The sequence below is a fragment of the Oryx dammah genome, unplaced genomic scaffold, assembly GCF_014754425.2.
Source record: "Oryx dammah isolate SB20612 unplaced genomic scaffold, SCBI_Odam_1.1 HiC_scaffold_25, whole genome shotgun sequence".
Taxonomy (NCBI): Eukaryota; Metazoa; Chordata; class Mammalia; order Artiodactyla; family Bovidae; genus Oryx; species Oryx dammah.
In genome coordinates this window covers 86,101,440-86,121,733 of record NW_024070209.1, presented here as the reverse complement: position 1 = coordinate 86,121,733, position 20,294 = coordinate 86,101,440, and the positions used below count along the sequence as shown (strand labels likewise).

General features: G+C 39.5%; 1 protein-coding gene across 1 annotated transcript in view; it reads right to left on the bottom strand.

Annotated features, from left to right (window-relative positions):
* The window catches only part of NOL10 (nucleolar protein 10), a 94,877-nt gene that overhangs the window by 24,367 nt on the left and 50,216 nt on the right, over positions 1 to 20,294 (bottom strand). Inside the window, exons 14-17 of the mRNA XM_040224932.1 lie at positions 11,741 to 11,867; positions 7,868 to 7,947; positions 7,579 to 7,677; positions 6,453 to 6,542 (exon numbers count right to left, since the gene is read on the bottom strand). Coding sequence (XP_040080866.1) covers positions 6,453 to 6,542; positions 7,579 to 7,677; positions 7,868 to 7,947; positions 11,741 to 11,867 — 396 coding nt within the window. The remainder of the gene's footprint in view (positions 1 to 6,452; positions 6,543 to 7,578; positions 7,678 to 7,867; positions 7,948 to 11,740; positions 11,868 to 20,294) is intronic.

Below are 20,294 nucleotides of genomic sequence, written 5' to 3'. Positions count from 1 at the left end.
ACCAAGGGTGAACCCTAATGTAAACTGTGGGCTTCAGGGGATCATCACATATTAATGTAGGTTCATCAGCTGTAACAAACATCCCCCTTTGGTGGAGGATATTAACAGCGAGGTGGGTTGGATCTGGACGTAACACACGTGTGGGGGATGGGGGGATAGGGGGTATGTGGGAAATCTCTATACCTTCCTCTCACTTTTGCTGTGAAGGTAAAACTGTTATTAAACAGTGTCTTTAGAAAAATCCAGTGAATGAGAGAAAACAGAGAAAAAACAAAATTATGTTCCATATAAGACTGGGTAACTCAGTGTATGCCTGGATTCTGATGGATGCCATCAGGTGTCTGAAAACCAGGCACCAGGGCTCAGGAGAAAAGAGAGGGCTACACTGGACACATTTTGGAGTTACCTGTAAACACAAGTCAGGTGATACTGCCCAAGACCAGAAGAATAGCTATTTGCTAAATATATATTTTCAGGTTTTATAGTTACACACTGTCAAGTTTTATATACTTAGATATAAAATGTAATCTACATGTATATAAAATGTATATTTAGATGCAAAATGTATAACGTATATGTATGTGAAGTTGCTCAGTCATATATGACTCTTTGTGATCCTACTGACTGTAGTCTACCAGGCACCTCCATCAATGAATTTTCCAGGCAATAGTACTAGAGTGGGTTGCTGTTTCCTTCTCCTGGGGATCTTCCCAACCCAGGGATTGAACCCAGGTCTCCCGCACTGCAGGCAGACAGATGCTTTACTGTCTGAGCCACCAGGGAAGCCAATGCCCACGTATATACATACGTAAATATAGAAACCCCAAGGGAGATCTTTTCTTTTCCATCCTACTGTATTATCACATTTAATAAATAAGAGAAACATGTTTTTAAAAAAAGAGTAAGTTGGCTAGTATTCTCTTTTTTCCCTTAATTTAAAACAAGTTGCATTGCCCAAAAACAAGTATGCCTTGGATGAACAAATATAAAGTAAAAACTCTTATAACCAAGCTGTAAAAATATTTCCCCCAGAGAGTCTTCCTAGTCTAATTGTTTGTTTTCACAGCTGTCTTTATAAAAAAGTAGGATAAGATGGAGCTAGTGATGTGCTGTAGTAGTTTACATGCGTCTGGTTCTCAGTCTGCCCTATACACATGTGTATGTATGCCAAACACACGCCACTGGATCTGGGAAACATCGTAAGGTGCTGTCACACTGTAGCCCTGACTCAGAGAAGGGTGTTCTGGGTAGACCTGAGCGGGGATGCTCTATTATCCACACTGTGTCCCAACACAGCAACATACATGAGGAATACTCCACATTTAAAACAGATCAACACTTGCAAGGCAATGGTGTCTATGAAATTAAGGTGATGCCGACTTCTGAGTAAAGACGGTGGTTTGAACAGGAGCATCTCCTTCCAATCTCTGCTAAAACACCACTAAAACAATAGAAGAGGGGCTTTAAAAGAACACGAATCCCTAAGGATGAGGAGGCCAGGAAAGGAGATGGGAGCAATGAGGCTGCAGAAGCAAGAGAGGAAGGTCTAGCACCCAGCATCCCCCAGCGAAGGCCCTTCTGGAGGGGGCTGCGTCCGGCAGGGGCTGCGGTACGCTGAAGACACACCTGGCACCCAGGGAGGCAGGCGAGGGGGAGATGCCGCCTCACCCCACACCCCCACCCTCCTGCTGACAGCTCCCAGTCCTTGAAATGCTGGCAGCCAGGCCGTCACCCTCTGAGCAAGAGTCTGACCAGAAGAGAGAGGCTGAAAGACACTGAGGTTTGGTGCATTCCCAAACAAACAGATTGGCCAGGTCAGCACACAGGACCGAGGTGTCCTATCACACCTCAGGGCCTCCACTCAGCTTTTTATATCTTCCACTCTTTTAAATCTGAACCAAGGACTATGCACCACAGCAGGCAAAAACTACGCACAGTTTTTACCCAAGACTATCTCCCAGCACCTGAGTTCCTGGACTGAGGGGGCCCCAAGGTGGCCAGCACTGAGGCTGCATCTCTGGTGGAAGATGGCCCCCAGAACAGCCCTGGGCCGGTCCAGAGACTTCCTTGGACTCTTTCTCCTTCTTGCCTTAGTCTCACATTGGAGGAGAAAATCCTAAGGAACTTCCTGAGGAAAAGCCGCATGTAAGAGTGATTTGCTGTTGTTGCTACTGATAACTGTGGGTGTGAGGATCTCTTTACTACACCTTATACAGACTGCTTGTCTGTCTGGGCTGGAAATAACACTCCTTCAGAAACCTCAAGGTCCTTATGCTCCTGGGTCCTTCACGGGCGTGAGGTGGAGTGAACCACCAAGATGCTAGCTATGAACCAGGATTTGAAGGGGACCATTCCAGAACGGAGCTGAGCAGAGGAGGAGGAGATGTAAAGAGTGTCTGCACATCTGTAACAAAGAAAATTCTGAATAGTTATGTACGGATGTGAGAGTTGGACTATAAAGAAAGCTGAATGCTGAAGAATTGATGCTTTTGAACTGTGGTGTTGGAGAAGACTCTTGAGAGTCCCTTGGGCTGCAAGGAGATCCAACCAGTCCATCCTAAAGGAAATCAGTCCTGAATATTCACTGGAAGGACTGATGCTGAAGCTGAGACTCCAATACTCTGCCCACCTGATGTGAAGAACTGACTCATACAGGAGGAGAAGGGGACGACAGAGGATGAGATGGTTGGATGGCCTCACTGACACGATGAACATGAGTTTGGGTAAACTCCGGGAGTTGGTTATAGACAGGGAAGCCCGGTGTGCTGCAGTCCATGGGGTCAGAGTCAGACACGACTGAGCGACTGAACTGAACTGAACTGACTGAAACGCTGAATACTGACTTATCCAAAGTTACAAGGGAGGAAAGGTTATCAAAAGACAACACCTCCATATTCTCAGACAACTGAGAGCTATGTTACTGAAGAGTCCTTGTGAGGTGATCAAGTTTATTGCTTAAATAAATTTTTAAAGACACAAAAGAGAAAAGAAAGAAAAGACAATGCCTGACATTTGAAAATCAAGAAGTAGCACCATAGGCCACTAGTAAGGAACAGAGTTTTAGACCGAAATAATGAACTAAAAAGGCAAGAGTGTCAGGAGAGCTGAAAATGGGAGAGGGGAAAGAAGAGGGTGAATAGAAGGATGGAGGGCAGGCAACATTCCTAACAAACCTTGGAGAAATACTTAGTTTTCAAAACTCTGTGTACAGAACTGTAACAACAACAACAGAAACCACACAATCTTTAATTGGTACAGAAAAGCTTTAAAACATAGCATTTTTGATGTTTAAATTCATCTGATCCAACCCAGGGTCTATGCATAATTATGTCTTTTCCCTGGAGAGATAAATAATTACGTAACATCTAAGCTGATGCTGCTATGGAAGAATCCTTAAGGCTGGTAGGTCACTTCTCCCATGGTCTCTGAACCACAGAACACACCTTGCCTATGGATGTCATGCATGACAGTACCTGGCTGGGCTGCTGCAGAATTCTAGAGAAGTACCTTCATACAAGACTTTAAGGCAATGGTGAAAATCTGGCAGAAAAGGCAAATAGGCAAGAAATGGCACTCGTAAGAAAAGTGGCTTAGCTACAACGCACAACCTTATAGATCAAATGGATCACCATTTGCTTGCCTCTCCCAAAGTGCTCGTACCTACTGGGAGCTCAATATATATTAGCTGAAAGAATAAATGAATTGATTCTTAATTAGAATTAACACCACCGCATTTCTAAGTTTGGATAAGGTCCAGATAAAGGTGAGTCACTTGTCACTGCAGATCTAACATGAAGTGAACGGTAAACATCTTATTAGAATTTAATTATGTTATCAGTGGGAGCAATATCTGGGAACATATTTCATTGTCTGCCTCCATGAAATTTCAGCTGGAGTCAAAGCAGGCCATAACTGCACTGTACTGACTTTTAAATCAGAAGTTACCAGAGCTATTAAGGCTCTTAAGGGTTTGAAAAGCGGAGTTCAAAGACAAGACTAATGAAGTGCTGATGGATTTAACAATTCTTTCAAGTATTCTTTACAATTATAACGAAGGACTTTTTTCTTAATTCAGGAATAGTTTTTATGGTCTTTGTTTTTTGTTGTTTCATTTTTGGCCTCACCTTGCAGGATCTTAATTCCCTGGGATGCAATCCAGGTGCCAGGAGTGAAAACACCAAGTCCTAACCACTGGACCACCAGGGAAGTTCCAAGGTCATTTGAATTAGATAAAAGTGTTAAACAACAAATTAGACAAGCTCTCTAACAACAGACTTTTTGTTGTTGCTGTTGTTTAGTATTTAGTAGCTAAGCAGTATCTGACTCTTTGCGATCCCATGGACTGCCGTCCGCCAAGCTATTCTGTCCATGGGATTTCCCAGGCAAGAATATTAGAGTGGGTTGCCATTTCCTTCTCTGGGGGAATCTTCCTAAATTTATTTCTGGAAAGAAACTGAACTCTGATCATGAGACCTGACTTGGGTCAGCAAGCCACTAAAAAGTCAATGACAAACACCCCTTTCCAGCAGTATTCTAGAGTTCACACCACTACAAACACCATGCTTCCAGCTTCCAACAGCTGAAGGGAAATTGATGGAAGAAGAGAGGGATTTCTCAGGTTCTTCCTCTTTGCACTTGCAGTATGAACAGCACGCAGCTGGATGCTTCTTTATAGGATAACCCCATAAATTGTTTTAAAGGCACAGACAACCATGACTTTCCCATGGACTCTGCAGGTCACTCTGCATGTTTTCAGCTCCTGCGGTTGTTGCTACCATCCTGCACCCCTGGGCACAGCAAACGCCAACTGTGTGCTCTGTCTCCTTTGGCCGTCTCTAACCTCAGCAAGAGTGTAAAGAAGGGGGGCAGAGAGAAACGGGGCTTCCCCTGCATCTTCATAATCATAAGACCTTTAAGAAAGGCTCCTGTACACTGTTTAAACCATGCTGCACAAAGTATCAAAATTAAACATTAATTTGTGTTGTATTCTATGTAACACTGAATGTCATACACAGACTCAGATGCATAAACTGTAGACAGGAAAGAAGACCTCTGCGGCATAAACCAGCTCCTCTCCCTTCCCACTGCAGCTTCCGGGTGTGTAAATCCAAAGATCGTATCTGTGAAGCTTGGGGAATGACCTATAAAGCTGACAAGTTACCTCCCTAACCATCCTCGGGCTGGGTTAACAGGAAAATCACTGGAAGCATGCCAAAGAGAACGTCAAGGGAGCCGGAAGCACTTACATTTTGAACACTTAAAGCTCTACGCATACATGTGATACACTGATGAAATTAGGAAGGTGCACAGCCACAAACACAATCACAGCACCAAGAAGGGCCCCCGTCCCCACCGCAGCCCTACTCTTCATCTTAGAGAAGCAGCAGCTACGACCCAGCGAAGCTCAGGGGCACCCACAAGGACACAACTGGTGAGCAAGGGGGACCAGACATGAGACTCTTCAGTGGCAGCCCCCTGACACTCCTGAAGAGTGGTACAAAAATAAACACATGAAGAGCTCACTTGTCTCCATTCACTTACCTGGTTAAAAAACTAGAGAGAGAACAGAGAAAGAACAAACACTAACAAAACTCTCCGGACAGCTCGACACAGCTGGCCCAGATACAAAGTTTGGCCATCTACTCAGGCAGGGCCTGCAGGCTCTTAGGAGAGATGGGATCTTTACAACTCATTCCAGAGAAGAGTCCGGCCCACTTATCTGCCTGCCTGATCTAAGCTGATGGGGAAACAGCACGGAGAGGAACGAGGAAGCTCTCAATTCTCTGGGAAAATGAGAAAAAATCCGCCTCCTGTCTTGACACCACCAGCTGACCCTTACTTAGTTAACAACCGACCTTTGTCCATTTTACATCAGGGATGGAAGGTAGAAAGCAGTTATTCCTTAGAGTGCATGCGCCCAGTAATGCCAAGTCTAAACGAAAGCTGGTTAGTTTTTCAGTTATAAACAAACCTAGTGACTACAAAGAAAAACAATAAACAAACTAAATATTTAACAATAAAAGGGTTATTTAAAATATATCCACAAGAGAAAATATGCAGCTCTCAAAATATTTATAAAGATTGTTTAGTAAAATGGGAAGCCACGTGTGTTATTTTACAGACCCAAGATAAATATTATATAAATATATATATATATACACACACATATATATAGTGGTATCCTATTACAGTTTATAATTTTAAGATAAATAAGACAGGAAGGAAATTCACTAAACTATTAATGATGCCTTTCTCTGGATAGAAGTACGTAAGTGACTGTCTTCTTTATATTCTTATCTGTTTTACAAACTTTCCATACTGAGCATATACTATCTAATAAGCAGAGGGAACAAGGAAAACTAAACGTATTTTCAAAGTAAAAGGATACAATTTACTATCAAGAAAACAGAGAAATAACTTATCAAGATTTTCTTTGCCTTATAAAATCTTACCTTAACTTTCTTTTTCCAGGTAGATTTTTGTTTCTCCTCCTCTTCCTCAATTAATTTAAGTGCCAGCTCTTTGTTAACTTTTGGCAATTTCTAGTGGAGAAGAAAAAAATAAAAAGTTGTACTGCAATACCTACAACTGAGCTTTGAAAGTTAAAGCAAAGGGTAGGGACAAAGGGACTCCATGTTCTACACTGCCCTGGCCAATATACACACACATATTCACTGCTTTTCCCTAACAATCTGGAAAAAGGACAAGCTTGCTACTAGTCTCTGCACTGAAAGTGTGTGCGTGCGTTTTACAAAATGTCCAGTTAGAAACGATCATATCCCTCGGTGGTCGATCTCGATCAGGCCGGGAAGGCAGGAGATGGGGTTTCCGCTTCCCCTCTGCTGGCTGCAGGGCTGGTGTCATACGTCAATAATTCTGTCTCCTGGCAGCAATGATGTGGCTCCAGGAGAGCAAGAGAGCCCAGTTTGTGGCTTCCCCACCCTCCCGGGAACAGCCTCGTCCTGCCTCAGGGGCCCCCCCACCAGCTGTCAGCCCTCCTCTGAGGTCCGAGTCTCTGGCCTGCCTGTCTCTTACTGCCTGGTCCTGGCAAGTTAGCTGCTCCCTGTAGCCACCGCCTCCTTTATGAGTACCGCAGTGTTTTTGCCTCTTCACCTCTCTAATACCCGGTAACAATTCTTTTACATTAAATTCTCTCTGATAATAGAACTAGAATGGCCTGATTCCTGTCTGGGCCCTGGCATAGTCTGATGACCATTTCCCATGATCCAAGCAGCTAGCCTAAGACATTCCCACGTGTCACCAAGAAATGGGGATTAGCAAAGCCCCAGCACTCCAAAGTCTAAAAACACCTGTTTGAAAACAGCATCATATTTTCTTGGTAGGACCGACAGTATCAGCTCACCTGGCATTACTTGCCGCAACACCGTTACCTTTACCGTAAGGATGAAACTAGAGCATCCACCCTCATGACAAATAAAGCATGTCAAGAATATTAGTGAATGACGTAAACTAAGAATGGGAAAAGTAAGAAATGGATGAAAAGCTTCTCTGAATAATAAACAAAATAAAAACGAAGAGCCTTTCTCTAATAGCTTCGATGCTGACTCTAATATTTACCTTTAACTGCACTCTTTGTGCTCGTGTTTCTTCTATCTTCTGCCGGATCTTATCTTTCCTATATTCTTCATAAGCAAATGGATTTACCATCAATTTCACCTTTTTGAAGAAGGAGAAAATGAAACAGAAGAGAACTATATTTAGCAGCATGTCTCATATACAGCATGAATATTATGCCAAAGGATATTTTACAAATCTTAAGTATGTTTTATAAAAATATACATAAGTAGAGAAAAATGGCCACAAAGTGATTGTCAGTCACCTTAAATAACTGTAGTTTTGTACTTACCTTGTGGTAGAGCCTTATATCCATGAAAAATCCATGCATATATGCCCGAAGAAAAGGTGATCCAATGAGATGTGTGAGCCCTGGGAGAAGTTAACCAGAAGAAGGCAGATCTTTATGAAATCCTGATTAAAATTCAGCAGTTTTTAATGGACTACAATTTGATTATAATTTCACTTCTAAGTAAAAATTTAAGGATTAGAGCCACTAACCTTTAACAACTGCAAAAAAAATTTTAATCTACTTCAGCAACATTATCTTACTTATTTTTAATGTAACATTGTACTAAGCATAAAAATGATGTAAAGGTATTCATGAGCTATAACAGACTAGTAAAGAAGGGCTCCCTATACTACTGGTTCTCAGGTGTTTTTCATTCCATGAAAGTGAAGTCACTCAGTCGTGTCACTCTTTGCAACCCTGTGGACTGTAGCCTACTAGGCTCCTCCCTCCATGGGATTCTCCAGGCAAGAGTACTGGAGTGGGTTGCCATTTCCTTCTCCAGGGGATCTTCCCAACCTAGGGATCAAACCAGGTCTCCTGCATTGCAGGCAGACGCTTTACCCTCTGAGCCACCAGGGAAGCCCTTTATTCCATAAGCCAGTTTTAAATCTAAAAATAATACTGAGATTCAACACTAGGTTGTCAGCTTTCATATTGCCAAGCAAGAACAGGGCTGGGATAGGGGCAGGAGTGAGGTGGGGGGGGGAGATGACCCATAATTTCCAAAAACAAAAGAAAAACCGTGTCACAACAATAATGTAGAAAGGGTATGTGTTCCCCCAAAACAGAATAACTGGCAAATGTCTATCAACACATGTACTATTATACATGCATACTGCATTAAGGATGAATAAAAAATCCAATGCCGATCAGTGTCTAGCAGCCCTGCTTTAAAGAGTTTCTTTCACAGAGTTCCCAAGATTTAGTAGATTTCATTTACAATTAGTGGTGCTGGGGGTCACATAAGGATGCCCTGCCTATGTCATAGAAATTATTAACTGCAAATATTTACACAGAGAAAGGTTACGAGAGTATTCATCTTCAGAATAAGATCGCCTATGAAATAATTCACATGAACAGCAGCTTTAGTTGGTATAATACTAAGTGACTAGGGTTCCAAGGAAAGCGTTACCCTGATTTCCAAATTTTAGAAATAAACAACCCTCCAGGGCTACAAATAATGTCTAGGTAAAAATCACATAGGTGTACAAAACTTAAATAGAACAACATCAAAAGGCAAACCTAAATTTAGGATAATTTCATAAGGTAATTATAAGTCTTGGTCAGAAAAATACTTTCCTAGAATGTTAGGTCAATAAAGCTCCATTGTTTGAATTTGCACAGTGGGAACTTAAAAGGGCAGTGGGGCGGGCTGAACCTTAATGAAATGTCCAAATGCACAACAATCTGTATTGAGGTACCTGCACATGTGTTTTTATAACTTTTTATTTCCTCTATTAAGTATATAGAACTATTTATGGCCCAGAATTATTCCCATTCCAAGTTAGGTCATGAATAAAATCCAGCAGGAAGTTTTTCATATTAAAACAATTCTAAGGAGAGATCTGGCATCAGGTTTTCTCATCCTTAGCTCCAGAGAACACTAGTCCCAACAGATCTTGGAGGAAGACGAAGTTCTGTGACTAAGTAAGTTTCCTCCCTCTTGGCAATTTACAGTGTATAATGACATTAAAGGCTGAAAGAGCACAGTAGAGAAACTGATTTAACTTGGTTAAACTGAACATTTCTCAAACTTATTTGTCACAAATCTCTTAAAATGACAGGTAACATTATGGATTGTTTAAATACTGTACTGAGTAATTTTCAGGCATGATAGGATTCATTCTCTAAGCAACTCGATGGGTAGGTGTCATTATTATTATTTTATAGATGAGGAAACCAAGGCACACTGTAGTTAAGTAAACTGGTTAAGTCACAGAGCTATTACGCGGTAGAGGTCGGGTGTGAACCCATGTCAGCCTCTCTAAAGCCTGTATTAGCCACTATGCTGCCCACCTAGCACTTCTTACAGAAGCAGGGGGCCACGAAACACATTCTGGGAAATACAGGACCTGCTAAAGGCCATAGCTAGGAAATGACAGAACTTAGCAAGTTTTCAAATGCTATAATCTTAAGAAACAAGAGAAGTCAGTTACATGGCCTTATTTTTACTTTAATATAAGGTACTTATTCGATAAGTGGTTTATACTGATGGTAAAATGTATTGAAAAATATAACCAGTGGCTAATTTATATTAAACGATAATAATCTACATGAAGATGATTTCTAGTATAATTTATTTTGTTGATTATTGTATCTATTTGCATAGTCTTAAAAACAGGCAGTGTGGGGACTTCCCTGATGGTCCAGTGGCTAAGACTCCATGCTCCCAATGCAGGGGACCCAGATTTGAACCCTGGTTGGGGAACAAGATCCCACATGCTGCAACTAAGAGTTCACATGCCACCAACTAAAGATGCTGTGTGCTGCAACCAAGACTTTGTGCAGCGAAATAAATACATAAAAAAATAAGCATCTGAAGAAAAAAATTGGCAGCATGAATGTACATATTTAAACCTTTATAACTGCCTTCCTCACCCAAAATAAACATAGTCAAGAGACTGAAAAAGCACCCAAAATATACTAAACAAAGTAGTTTTTAAAAATTCACAGAATGAAAATGTCTTTTTATTCTCCAGTGTAAGAATGTAGGTGAGTGTCACACATCCATACTGTAAAAATTACACTGGAGATATTTAAGAAGGAATTTCCACAGAAAGATCTATTTTACCTTATTTCATCCGTAAGTCACTTTTCTAAAGGCTAAACACAACTCTTTTCTTTTTAAACACATTAAAATTTAAGGAATTATTTTGGTGGTAGCTGGCAGAAAATAATTTTGCCTGAATTAACTGTACTAAAGATATGGTTTAAATATAAAGTTTAAGACTCTTGTCTAATTTGTTACATGATTCTATTTTCTTTTAACTGCTATTGTATATCTCTGTTCTAAAGACAACTAAGCTGCCTAGGCTTGCGAAGAATGGATCCTGTTTTCCTGTTCTCAATAATTTGCTATGCACGCTTTTCCCAAGAGAACAAGATTAACAAAACCTACTCTCATCCTGCAAACTAGTGCTAGTCAACTAAGACAAATATGTTCTTCAGAGTGTCAGTACGGCTGAGGATAGTTAAGAGCAAAGACTCTAGGTTTAAATTATAACCCTCACATTTACCACCACTGAAGCCTTTGGGAAGTTACTTTAATCTTTCCATGCCTCAGTTTCTTTACCTATAAAATGAAATCATAATAATATCCACTCCACAGGTGTGAGGATTAAATAAAATGTATATAAAACATTCAGAATACTGCCTGGGCACATGTAAGCCGTATTTTAACGTTGGCCATTATTAAGAAGCATTTTTGGTTTGTATTCTTTAAGCCCAAATAACAGTTAAGGTTCTACATATTTGAGGATTCAACCCATGGTTTCTAAGCTGTGGATTAGATCTATTAATAAGCAAACCTACAAGAGACAAAAATCATTTACGTGCAGTCTCTGAGATTTCTCACAATCTTATTATATTCAAATAGTACTTGAAAGAAAGTCACTGCTTCCTGGACTGGTATTTTCCTATACACAAGTGGTAGGCTAAAAAAATTGTTCCTCACTTAACATACAAAAACACTTCAGTAGATTGAACTTATCTGAATCTTCTAAGCAGAAACTATATGTACTATGTTTAAAACCTGATTTGTCAGAAAGAGAAGATCTGCGACATCAGATCAATGTGACTCCATCACTTTTGATGTTCAAAATTCAAAACAAGTAGAAATGATTTTATAAACATTTCATCGTAATTTTCTTTTACCTAAATTTTCAAGGTCTTTCTTGGTGACAAATTTGTAATCATCATAAACTGTGCTTTCTGGGTTCTCTTCTAATTCTTCTGTCAAGTTGTCCAAGAAGGAGCACCACCTGGGAGCAGGACCCAAAACCTGCCGGGTTGACGAAAAGTTATCAAGTGTATACCCTCATCATATCAACTAAGAGCCAGTTATTTTACAACCAGTTTCCATAAATATACTTTTAAAATCCTTGATTCCATTAGAAGTACTGAGAAATAACTGCAAAATGCATCATCAAGTCTATAATGGAAAAGAATAAACAAAGTAGGAAGAAGCTTAGGCTTACAAGGGAAAAAAAAAATCTCAATCTGGGATACAAAGATATTAATGAATATTCCTACATGAGAACTATGAAAAATAAATAATAACTCAGGTACTAAGAATAACATCCATCTATATAGTTCCACCACCTCTCTCATTCAAAACATAAATAGAATTTACAAAGGCATACACTTGGCATAGCAGATTTTTTAAGTTTGTCATGCATGACAAACAGAAGTCTAAACAAAAAGAGAATCACCCTTTCTTAAGAGTTTTCAACTAATGACTTGATAATTACATTCTATCTTATATGGTCCATTTCATGTAGTTGATGAAAAAATTAAAATTCTATGTATAGAATTCTTCAGATTTAACCTAAAAGGGGTGGCCAAGATCCACAATTAGTCCCAAAGAAAGGCCGAGAAACAAAGGATTAAAGAGAATGTATAACCAAGTAATAAAATATGGATACTTCAATTTGTAACCCAATTACTTCCATAAAATAATGATTGTTTTTCACTTTTTTGCCCTTGATACAACTCTTTCCCACCAGATGCCTCACCCACTGAGGTCAACATTTATCCCAAAGGAAATAACACTCAGCAGGAAAGCCAAGCTCATGGTAGAGGCTTTCAGAAGAGAGAACTCTGGGCTCTTACAAAATGGATCTACCCGCCTGTGTATTCTGTAATCAATTAAACAGGGGGGGAAAAGAACAAAACTCATAGTGGAAATTATTAAATCTAGCTTAAACTTTTTAGAGAAAGGAAGGCAGGACGAAGAGAGTTACATCAAAGAAAAATGGCCCCTAATATCCTCTTCAACCATTAAAAAAAAAAAAAAGAAAGAAAAAAGCAGATGTCAGATATAGCCATACTAATTTAGTTTTATTATTTTGCCTGATTAGAAAGAGAGTGATCCCACCACTCCTGCCAAAGGCTATGGGGCTCATGAACAAGAAAAACAACTCTTAATGACCATTAAAAAGTACCACTGAGAATTTTCTTACTAGCATAATCTATATAATTCTTAAAAACAGAAGGAAAGGTCTTGATACACTAAGTGGTTTGACTAACCATAAAAGACAAATCTTGAAGAAATGCAAGACATTAAAAAAAAAATCAATGTAGACCACTTTAAAGAAACTGTTCTGATATTAAGCAATTTTAGGACAGTCGCTTGAAGTCAACAAATACTGATATTAATTATTACTAGATATAAAACACTGTGCTAAACCAAAGTCCCCGACCATGGTCTTATCCCCCAAGGGGTTAAAAAACCTAACTGGAGCAGACAGCGTGTATGTGTGTGCACATGCATGCACATGTACACACACTCAGCTGCGTAAAGCAATGGACTGAGATTGCACTGAGTCCGTGTGGAAGACAAGTGAGGGCCAGATGAAACAGGCTGGGCTGGGATAAGCATATCTGAAAGGACTTCCGGCTGCAATGAACATGTGAGCAAGCTAGGAAAACCACGGGGCATCTTCTGAGAGTGAGAGTTTAGGCACCGGAGCTACAAAGGAATCTGCTTTCCATCAGTCACAAAGCTGCAAAAGTGCAGCTCTACCACGTGCTGCTGTATGACCCAGGACAGCAGCCTTCTCTTTCAGAGGAACACGGTGTATTCACTATTAGCACTTTTCCAGGACGTTAAGATCCAAGGTAGGTTCTTAAGGGAGGGTCCAAACTTCACCTGTTTTAAGTGCTTAATTTCCAGTACCTAGAACATTGCCTGCTAAGTAGCAGGTGTTAAGGGTTTCATAAATAAATCGATTCATACATACAACACATATGAATGCATTTAAGATTTCCAAACAAGACTTAAAAGGTCTTGTCTGGCAAAAGTATTTTTTAAATTGTCTAGGACCTCACAATAGTTTCACATTTAAACCTTATATCAGTCATAAACATAGGGTTCAAAGACAATGAAAAGATACTACTCTGTGTTTACTGACTATTACTGGGGGAAGAGATGTAGGAGTATCAAAATATCAGACCAGATCTGACTTACTGTCACGTGGTTCTTTTTTATTATGTTTCTTGTTCGTTATCTGGATTCTAATGGAATTGTTTCAGATTGCCTCTCTAGGGACAAGTCTGGCTAGGTAAATAATCTCTGCCATCAAATTCACGACCATCAAATTTTACAGGAGGAAATAGTTCCATCAAAAACAAGAAAGTCTAATGGGCTCATTTTATTAATCACGTTTCCCTACTTCCTACTCAGAGAAAAAAACATCAAAATGATGATAACAAAGTTGAAATTACTGATTTAGCTGGCATTAACTAGAGGTTTTATCCACATAAGAGCTTTCCGCAAAGGTCTACCCCCAATAAGTTCAAAAACAGCGGTTGGCTTAACCAACAAAGAGAGTTTAACCACATCATGCATGGCTCTGATGTATCTGTAATGACCACAGTATTAATTCATGTGTAAAAATTCCTCACCGTCCTTACTCATAAAATGTTAATCCTTCAACTAAGATTTTAAAATAAATTAACTTATTCTTAAAATTCAGGCTTCACAACTTGAAGAAAACTTTTTTAAAAAAAAAAAACAACCGACATACTATTACTACTATCTCAAAAGTTTCTAGGTTTTCTGTAGTATCATTATATTGTTATATTCTCTACTGCAGTCAAAACTGATTATTCTTTGATGATCTACATTTTTATGCACCGTAAGAGTTTTCTTTCAGAAACCTGGTGAAGATTCTTCTATTTTAAACTTCAGTGATCTGTGATATTCCACTGTTTATTCATAAAGAATTTTCTAAAGTACAGGTTAGTAAAAGTACAGAATTGGAAACTGCCTCAACAAACTGCTATAAAGGGTACTGAGGTGTTTCTCAGCAATTTTAATGACAACCAATTTAAACAGAAATACCTGTCCTCCAAAAGAGGAAAGAATCTTTATCGGTGTGCTATGGGACGCCCTTGACTCAAATGCAGCCAAGTATCTGCTTGCTCTAATCCATTTGGGGAAAAGAACCAATTTGAAGGTACATGAAAATACATGCCACGTGCCCAAGATTATCTGTCTGCATGATTACAAGCTACCTGTAAGAGGTTAAGCATATATGCCTAGTTTAAAACCTCAAAATTCTCGTATATTCTGGTAACGGACAAAAATGATGAAGAGTGGGGAGGAAAGACAATGAGTATTAAAATTCTCAGAGAGTTGACAGAAAACGGTATCCTTTCTTCTTCTTTTGAAAAACCAGTGTGCCACACCTAAAGCTGGGTTAAGGCAGAACTAAGTATTGAGGATTACTGGATGGATGGTTTTAATAGATTGAGGGTGATTAACAATTATTGACATTGACAAAGAACCAACTGTACTAACTCAATATAGATAAGTCTTTCCCATTTACTTATAACAATACCGAGAGTATTTCCTCCTATTAATCTAAAAGTCACTGACAATATAGAACAGCAATTAAATATGAAATTATCTTGAGTTTTAAATTAATTATCTAAAAAACAATTTAAAAAACTTTAGTAACTAAGAAAACTCTTAATTACTTCATTTAGTAGAACTATATCAGCATACAATAAATAGCTTCCTTCTTTTTTCACAGTAACCCTGAATCAAAATGGGAAAGTAACTGTATGTAAAATACCCAAGTGGTCTAATACATCTACCAGTTAAAGTTTACCCCAACTAGAATTTTAACCCATATCTAATGTGGACTCTGTTACTCTCACTGTAAGGCCAATATTCTTTATTAGAAACTGCTGGGGCCAAAAAGCATCTGAAACTCAGAACTTTAGGCATTTTCCGAAAGGTAACACAGTATGTATACTGCATTTACGTAAAGTCTTCAGTGGTGTCTGGGTCAGTGGTCCATAACTAAACATATTAAAAGTTTTCTGAGGCAAAATCCATACATCTTCATGCTAGTGATCTGGATAAGCAGACTAGAAAGAGTCTTGCCATTACATGTCAGATTTGAGTCCTAATGAAGCATTTCTGATTTTGCCGCCAATGAGTTATAATAAAACAAAACAAAACAAAAAAACAACTAAGGGCTTTTTGGACTTCAGAAGGGCATATCAGAGATGATGGAGTATACTGTACTGTAAATATCATTAACCACTATTAATGAGGATAATTTTTCTAAATGGAAAGCCTCTACCTTCAGAAGGGGAATGGGATTTTGCCAACTAAGACGACCAACCCTGCGTACATAAACTCAAAGGCAAACTTCCTTTTCAAACTTTCCCTCCATTATGAGCTGAATGACACCACTAGCACCAGCATGTATTTTCAAATTCTGACAGCTGGGGATTACTAATAACCGATCATAAATAAGCCTAAGACAAGAGAGACAGCTGGGTGAGCCAAGGGAGTAACCATGAATTTGAGCATGTAATTGCATTTGCAACATAATGAGCTGCCTAATTGCATATCCAAGTTTACATGCATTTGCGTGAGTAATTATGAGTCATTTAAAGGTACCTGACTTGTAGTGCTTTGTTCTCTCATTCCTAAAAATCAGATTAGCAAAAGAGCGATTTAATTTTAACATTTAAAAATATTTATTTTAAAAAGGAGAAAAATTATTATCTGCCATGGTTTCAATTTTCATTCTGTTTTTGAAAAGTAGTTTATTTTCTCCCATTCGGAAGGCTGTCTTTTCACTTTGCTTATATTTTCCTTTGTTGTGCAGAAGCTTTTAATTTTAATTAGGTCCCATTTGTTTATTTTTGCTTTTGTTTCCAGAATTCTGGGAGGTGGATCATAGAGGATCCTGCTGTGGTTTATGTCGGAGAGTGTTTTGCCTATGTTCTCCTCCAGGAGTTTTATAGTTTCTGGTCTTACATTTAGATCTTTAATCCATTTTGAGTTTATCTTTGTGTGCGGTGTTAGAAAGTGATCTAGTTTCATTCTTTTACAAGTGGTTGACCAGTTTTCCCAGCACCACTTGTTAAAGAGATTGTCTTTACTCCATTGTATATTCTTGCCTCCTTTGTCAAAGATAAGGTGTCCATATGTGTGTGGATTTATCTCTGGGCTTTCTATTTTGTTCCATTGATCTATATGTCTGTCTTTGTGCCAATACCATACTGTCTTGATGACTGTGGCTTTGTAGTAGAGCCTGAAGTCAGGAAAGTTGATTCCTCCAGTTCCATTCTTCTTTCTCAAGACTGCTTTGGCTATTCGAGGTTTTTTGTATTTCCATACAAATCTTGAAATAATAGCAAATGAAGCAACTGACAAACAACTAATCTCAAAAATATACAAGCTCAATTCCAGAAAAATAAATGACCCAATCAAAAAATGGGCCAAAGAACTAAATAGACATTTCTCCAAAGAAGACATTCGGATGGCTAACAAACACATGAAAAGATGCTCAACATGACTCATTATTAGAGAAATGCAAATCAAAACCACAATGAGGTACCACTTCACACCAGTCAGAACGTCTGCGATCCAAAAGTCTGCAAGCAATAAATGCTGGAGAGGGTGTGGAGAAAAGGGAACCCTCCTACACTGCTGGTGGGAATGCAAACTAGTATAGCCACTATGGAGAACAGTGTGGAGATTCCTTTAAAAATTGCAAATAGAACTGCCTTATGACCCAGCAATCCCACTGCTGGGCATACACACTGAGGAAACCAGAATTGAAAGAGACACATGTACCCCAATGTTCATCGCAGCACTGTTTATAATAGCCAGGACATGGAAACAACTTAGATGTCCATCAGCAGATGAATGGATAAGAAAGCTGTGGTACATATACACAATGGAGTATTGCTCAGCCATTAAAAAGAACACATTTGAATCAGTTCTGATAAGATGGATGAAACTGGAGCCGATTATACAGAGTGAAGTAAGCCAGAAAGAAAAACACCAATACAGTATACTAACACATATATATGGAATTTAGAAAGATAGCAATGATGACCCTGTATGCAGGACAGCAAAAAAGACACACATGTGTATAACGGACTTTTGGACTCAGAGGGAGAGGGAGAGGGCGAGATGAATTTGGGAGAATGGCATTGAAACATGTATAATATCATGTAAGAATCAAATCGCCAGTCTATGTCCGATGCAGGATACGGCATGCTTGGGGCTGGTACACGGGGATGACCCAGAGAGATGTTGTGGGGAGGGGGGTGGGAGGGGGGTTCATGTTTGGGAACGCATGTACACCCGTGGTGGATTCATGTCAAAGTATGGCAAAACCAATACAGAATTGTAAAGTAAAATAAAAAATAAATAAATAATAAAATTAAAAAAAAGAAAAGTAGTTTAGACACTGAAATAAAATGATAATAAAATAAAATAATTGTTTAGTTGCTAAGTCATGTCCGACTACAACCCCATGGACTATAGCCTGCCAGGCTCCTCTGTCCATGGGATTTCCCAGGCAAGAACACTGGAGTGGGTTGCCATTTCCTTCTCCAGGGCATCTTCCCCACTCTAGGACTGAACCCGCGTCTCCTGCATTGGCAGGTAGATTCTTTACCCTTGGGCCACCAGGGAAGCTTGATCATAAAATAAGGCCAGGTGAAAAGGAAAAAGTAAGATCACTTATGCCACCCTACCACCATCAGCCGACAAACATTTTAGTGGCACGCTAACTATATATTATCTCCTCTCCCTCCCAAGCCTAGTTAAAATGACAGTAAATCAATATAAAAGATAATAACCTGCAAGGGCAAAAAGAACAAGAAAAGAAAATACAGTGGTTAACAGATTTAACACAGCATAAATTACAGAGGTAATAACAAGGAGGAGACTAGATTTATTCCTGAGAGTCCTTGAGACAAGCACTCCCAGGCTCCATGTATCTGGGAAGATAGGCCTGAACAGAGGGGAGATGACGGAGTTGATGAAGCCCCTTAAGAAACCAGAGGACCATTCCCTGGAGAGAGTGAAGGAAAGCTGCTCCACGTGCGTGGATACCTGGCAGTGGTGACTTGAGCTGTAAGGCTGGAATCGACAAACTAACTGGCAGCCTACACATCAAAGTACGTGGCCCTCCGCCCCGTTTCCAACCCAGGAGCCACATGCGTGCTGCTAGGCTTCCAACCCTGCCAGCTGAAAGCCCCAGCACTCCTGGTGAGAAACTGGGGGATTCTCTATAGAAATCTAAAGATCCCCAAAGAGAGCCTTCCCAATGTCGCTATCTGGGAATTCTCCAATACAGGCACAGACCTCATTTTATTGCACTTTGCTGATACTATGTTCTTTAGAAATTGAAGGTATGTGACAACCCTGTGTTGTCAGATGATGATTAGCAAGCTGTTGATCCCTGGGATCAAGAAGATCCCCTGGAGAAGGAAATGACAACCCACTCCAGTTTTCTTGCCTGGGAAATTACACGAACAGAGAAGCCTGGCAAGGCTACAGTCCGTGGTGGTCACAAAGAGTCAGACACGACTCAGCAACGAAGTAGGAGTGTATGTGCTCAGTTGCTTTCTTGGCATCTCATGGACTGTAGCCTCGCCAGGCTCCTCTGTCCACGGGATTTCCTGGGCAACAATATTGGAGTGGGTTGCCATTTCCTTCTCAAGGGGATTCTTCCTGACTCTGGGATCAAACCCTATCTCTGGCATTGGCAGGTGGATTCTTTACCGCTGAGCCACCAGGAAAGCCCCCCTCTTTTCTAGCAATAAAATATTTTAAAATTAAGATATGTACATTTTTTAGACAGAATGTTCTTGCACACAATATAGTATAATGTAAACATAACTTTTATATGCACTGAAAACTAAATGCATATATCCACTGGAGATCTACTGACTTTGAGCTTGGTGATATTCAGAACATGCAAGCTTAGTGAACACCAAATAGTCCTACTAAATTGAGGAAAAGGTCTTAAAAGAACTACTCTCAAGTGAACCATGGCCAATTCTAGAGAGCAAAAATCTTATTCAAAACCATAACATTCCTTCATAAACCAAATGTCTTCAAGTTCTCTTTTAAGTATTCAAAGCTCTACTATATTTAACCTAAGTATTTTTAATTTGAGTTAGAATGAAAAACTGTTCATTTTTGCTTTTTCCAAAAATTACAAATAGTCATTAAATAGTATGAAAAAGCCCTCAGCTTCCATCTTCCTTCAATGCTCAAGAAAAAAGGAAGAATCTTAACATGGTCCCTCTTTGTCGAAGTCCACTGTTAATTGGGGCAAACGTGCTCTCATAGGGTCTCCTCCTCATTCTATCCTAGAGAGCCTGACTGTGGCTCTGCAGCAAATATCACTGGATGTTTATCATGTTCCACACAGTTTCC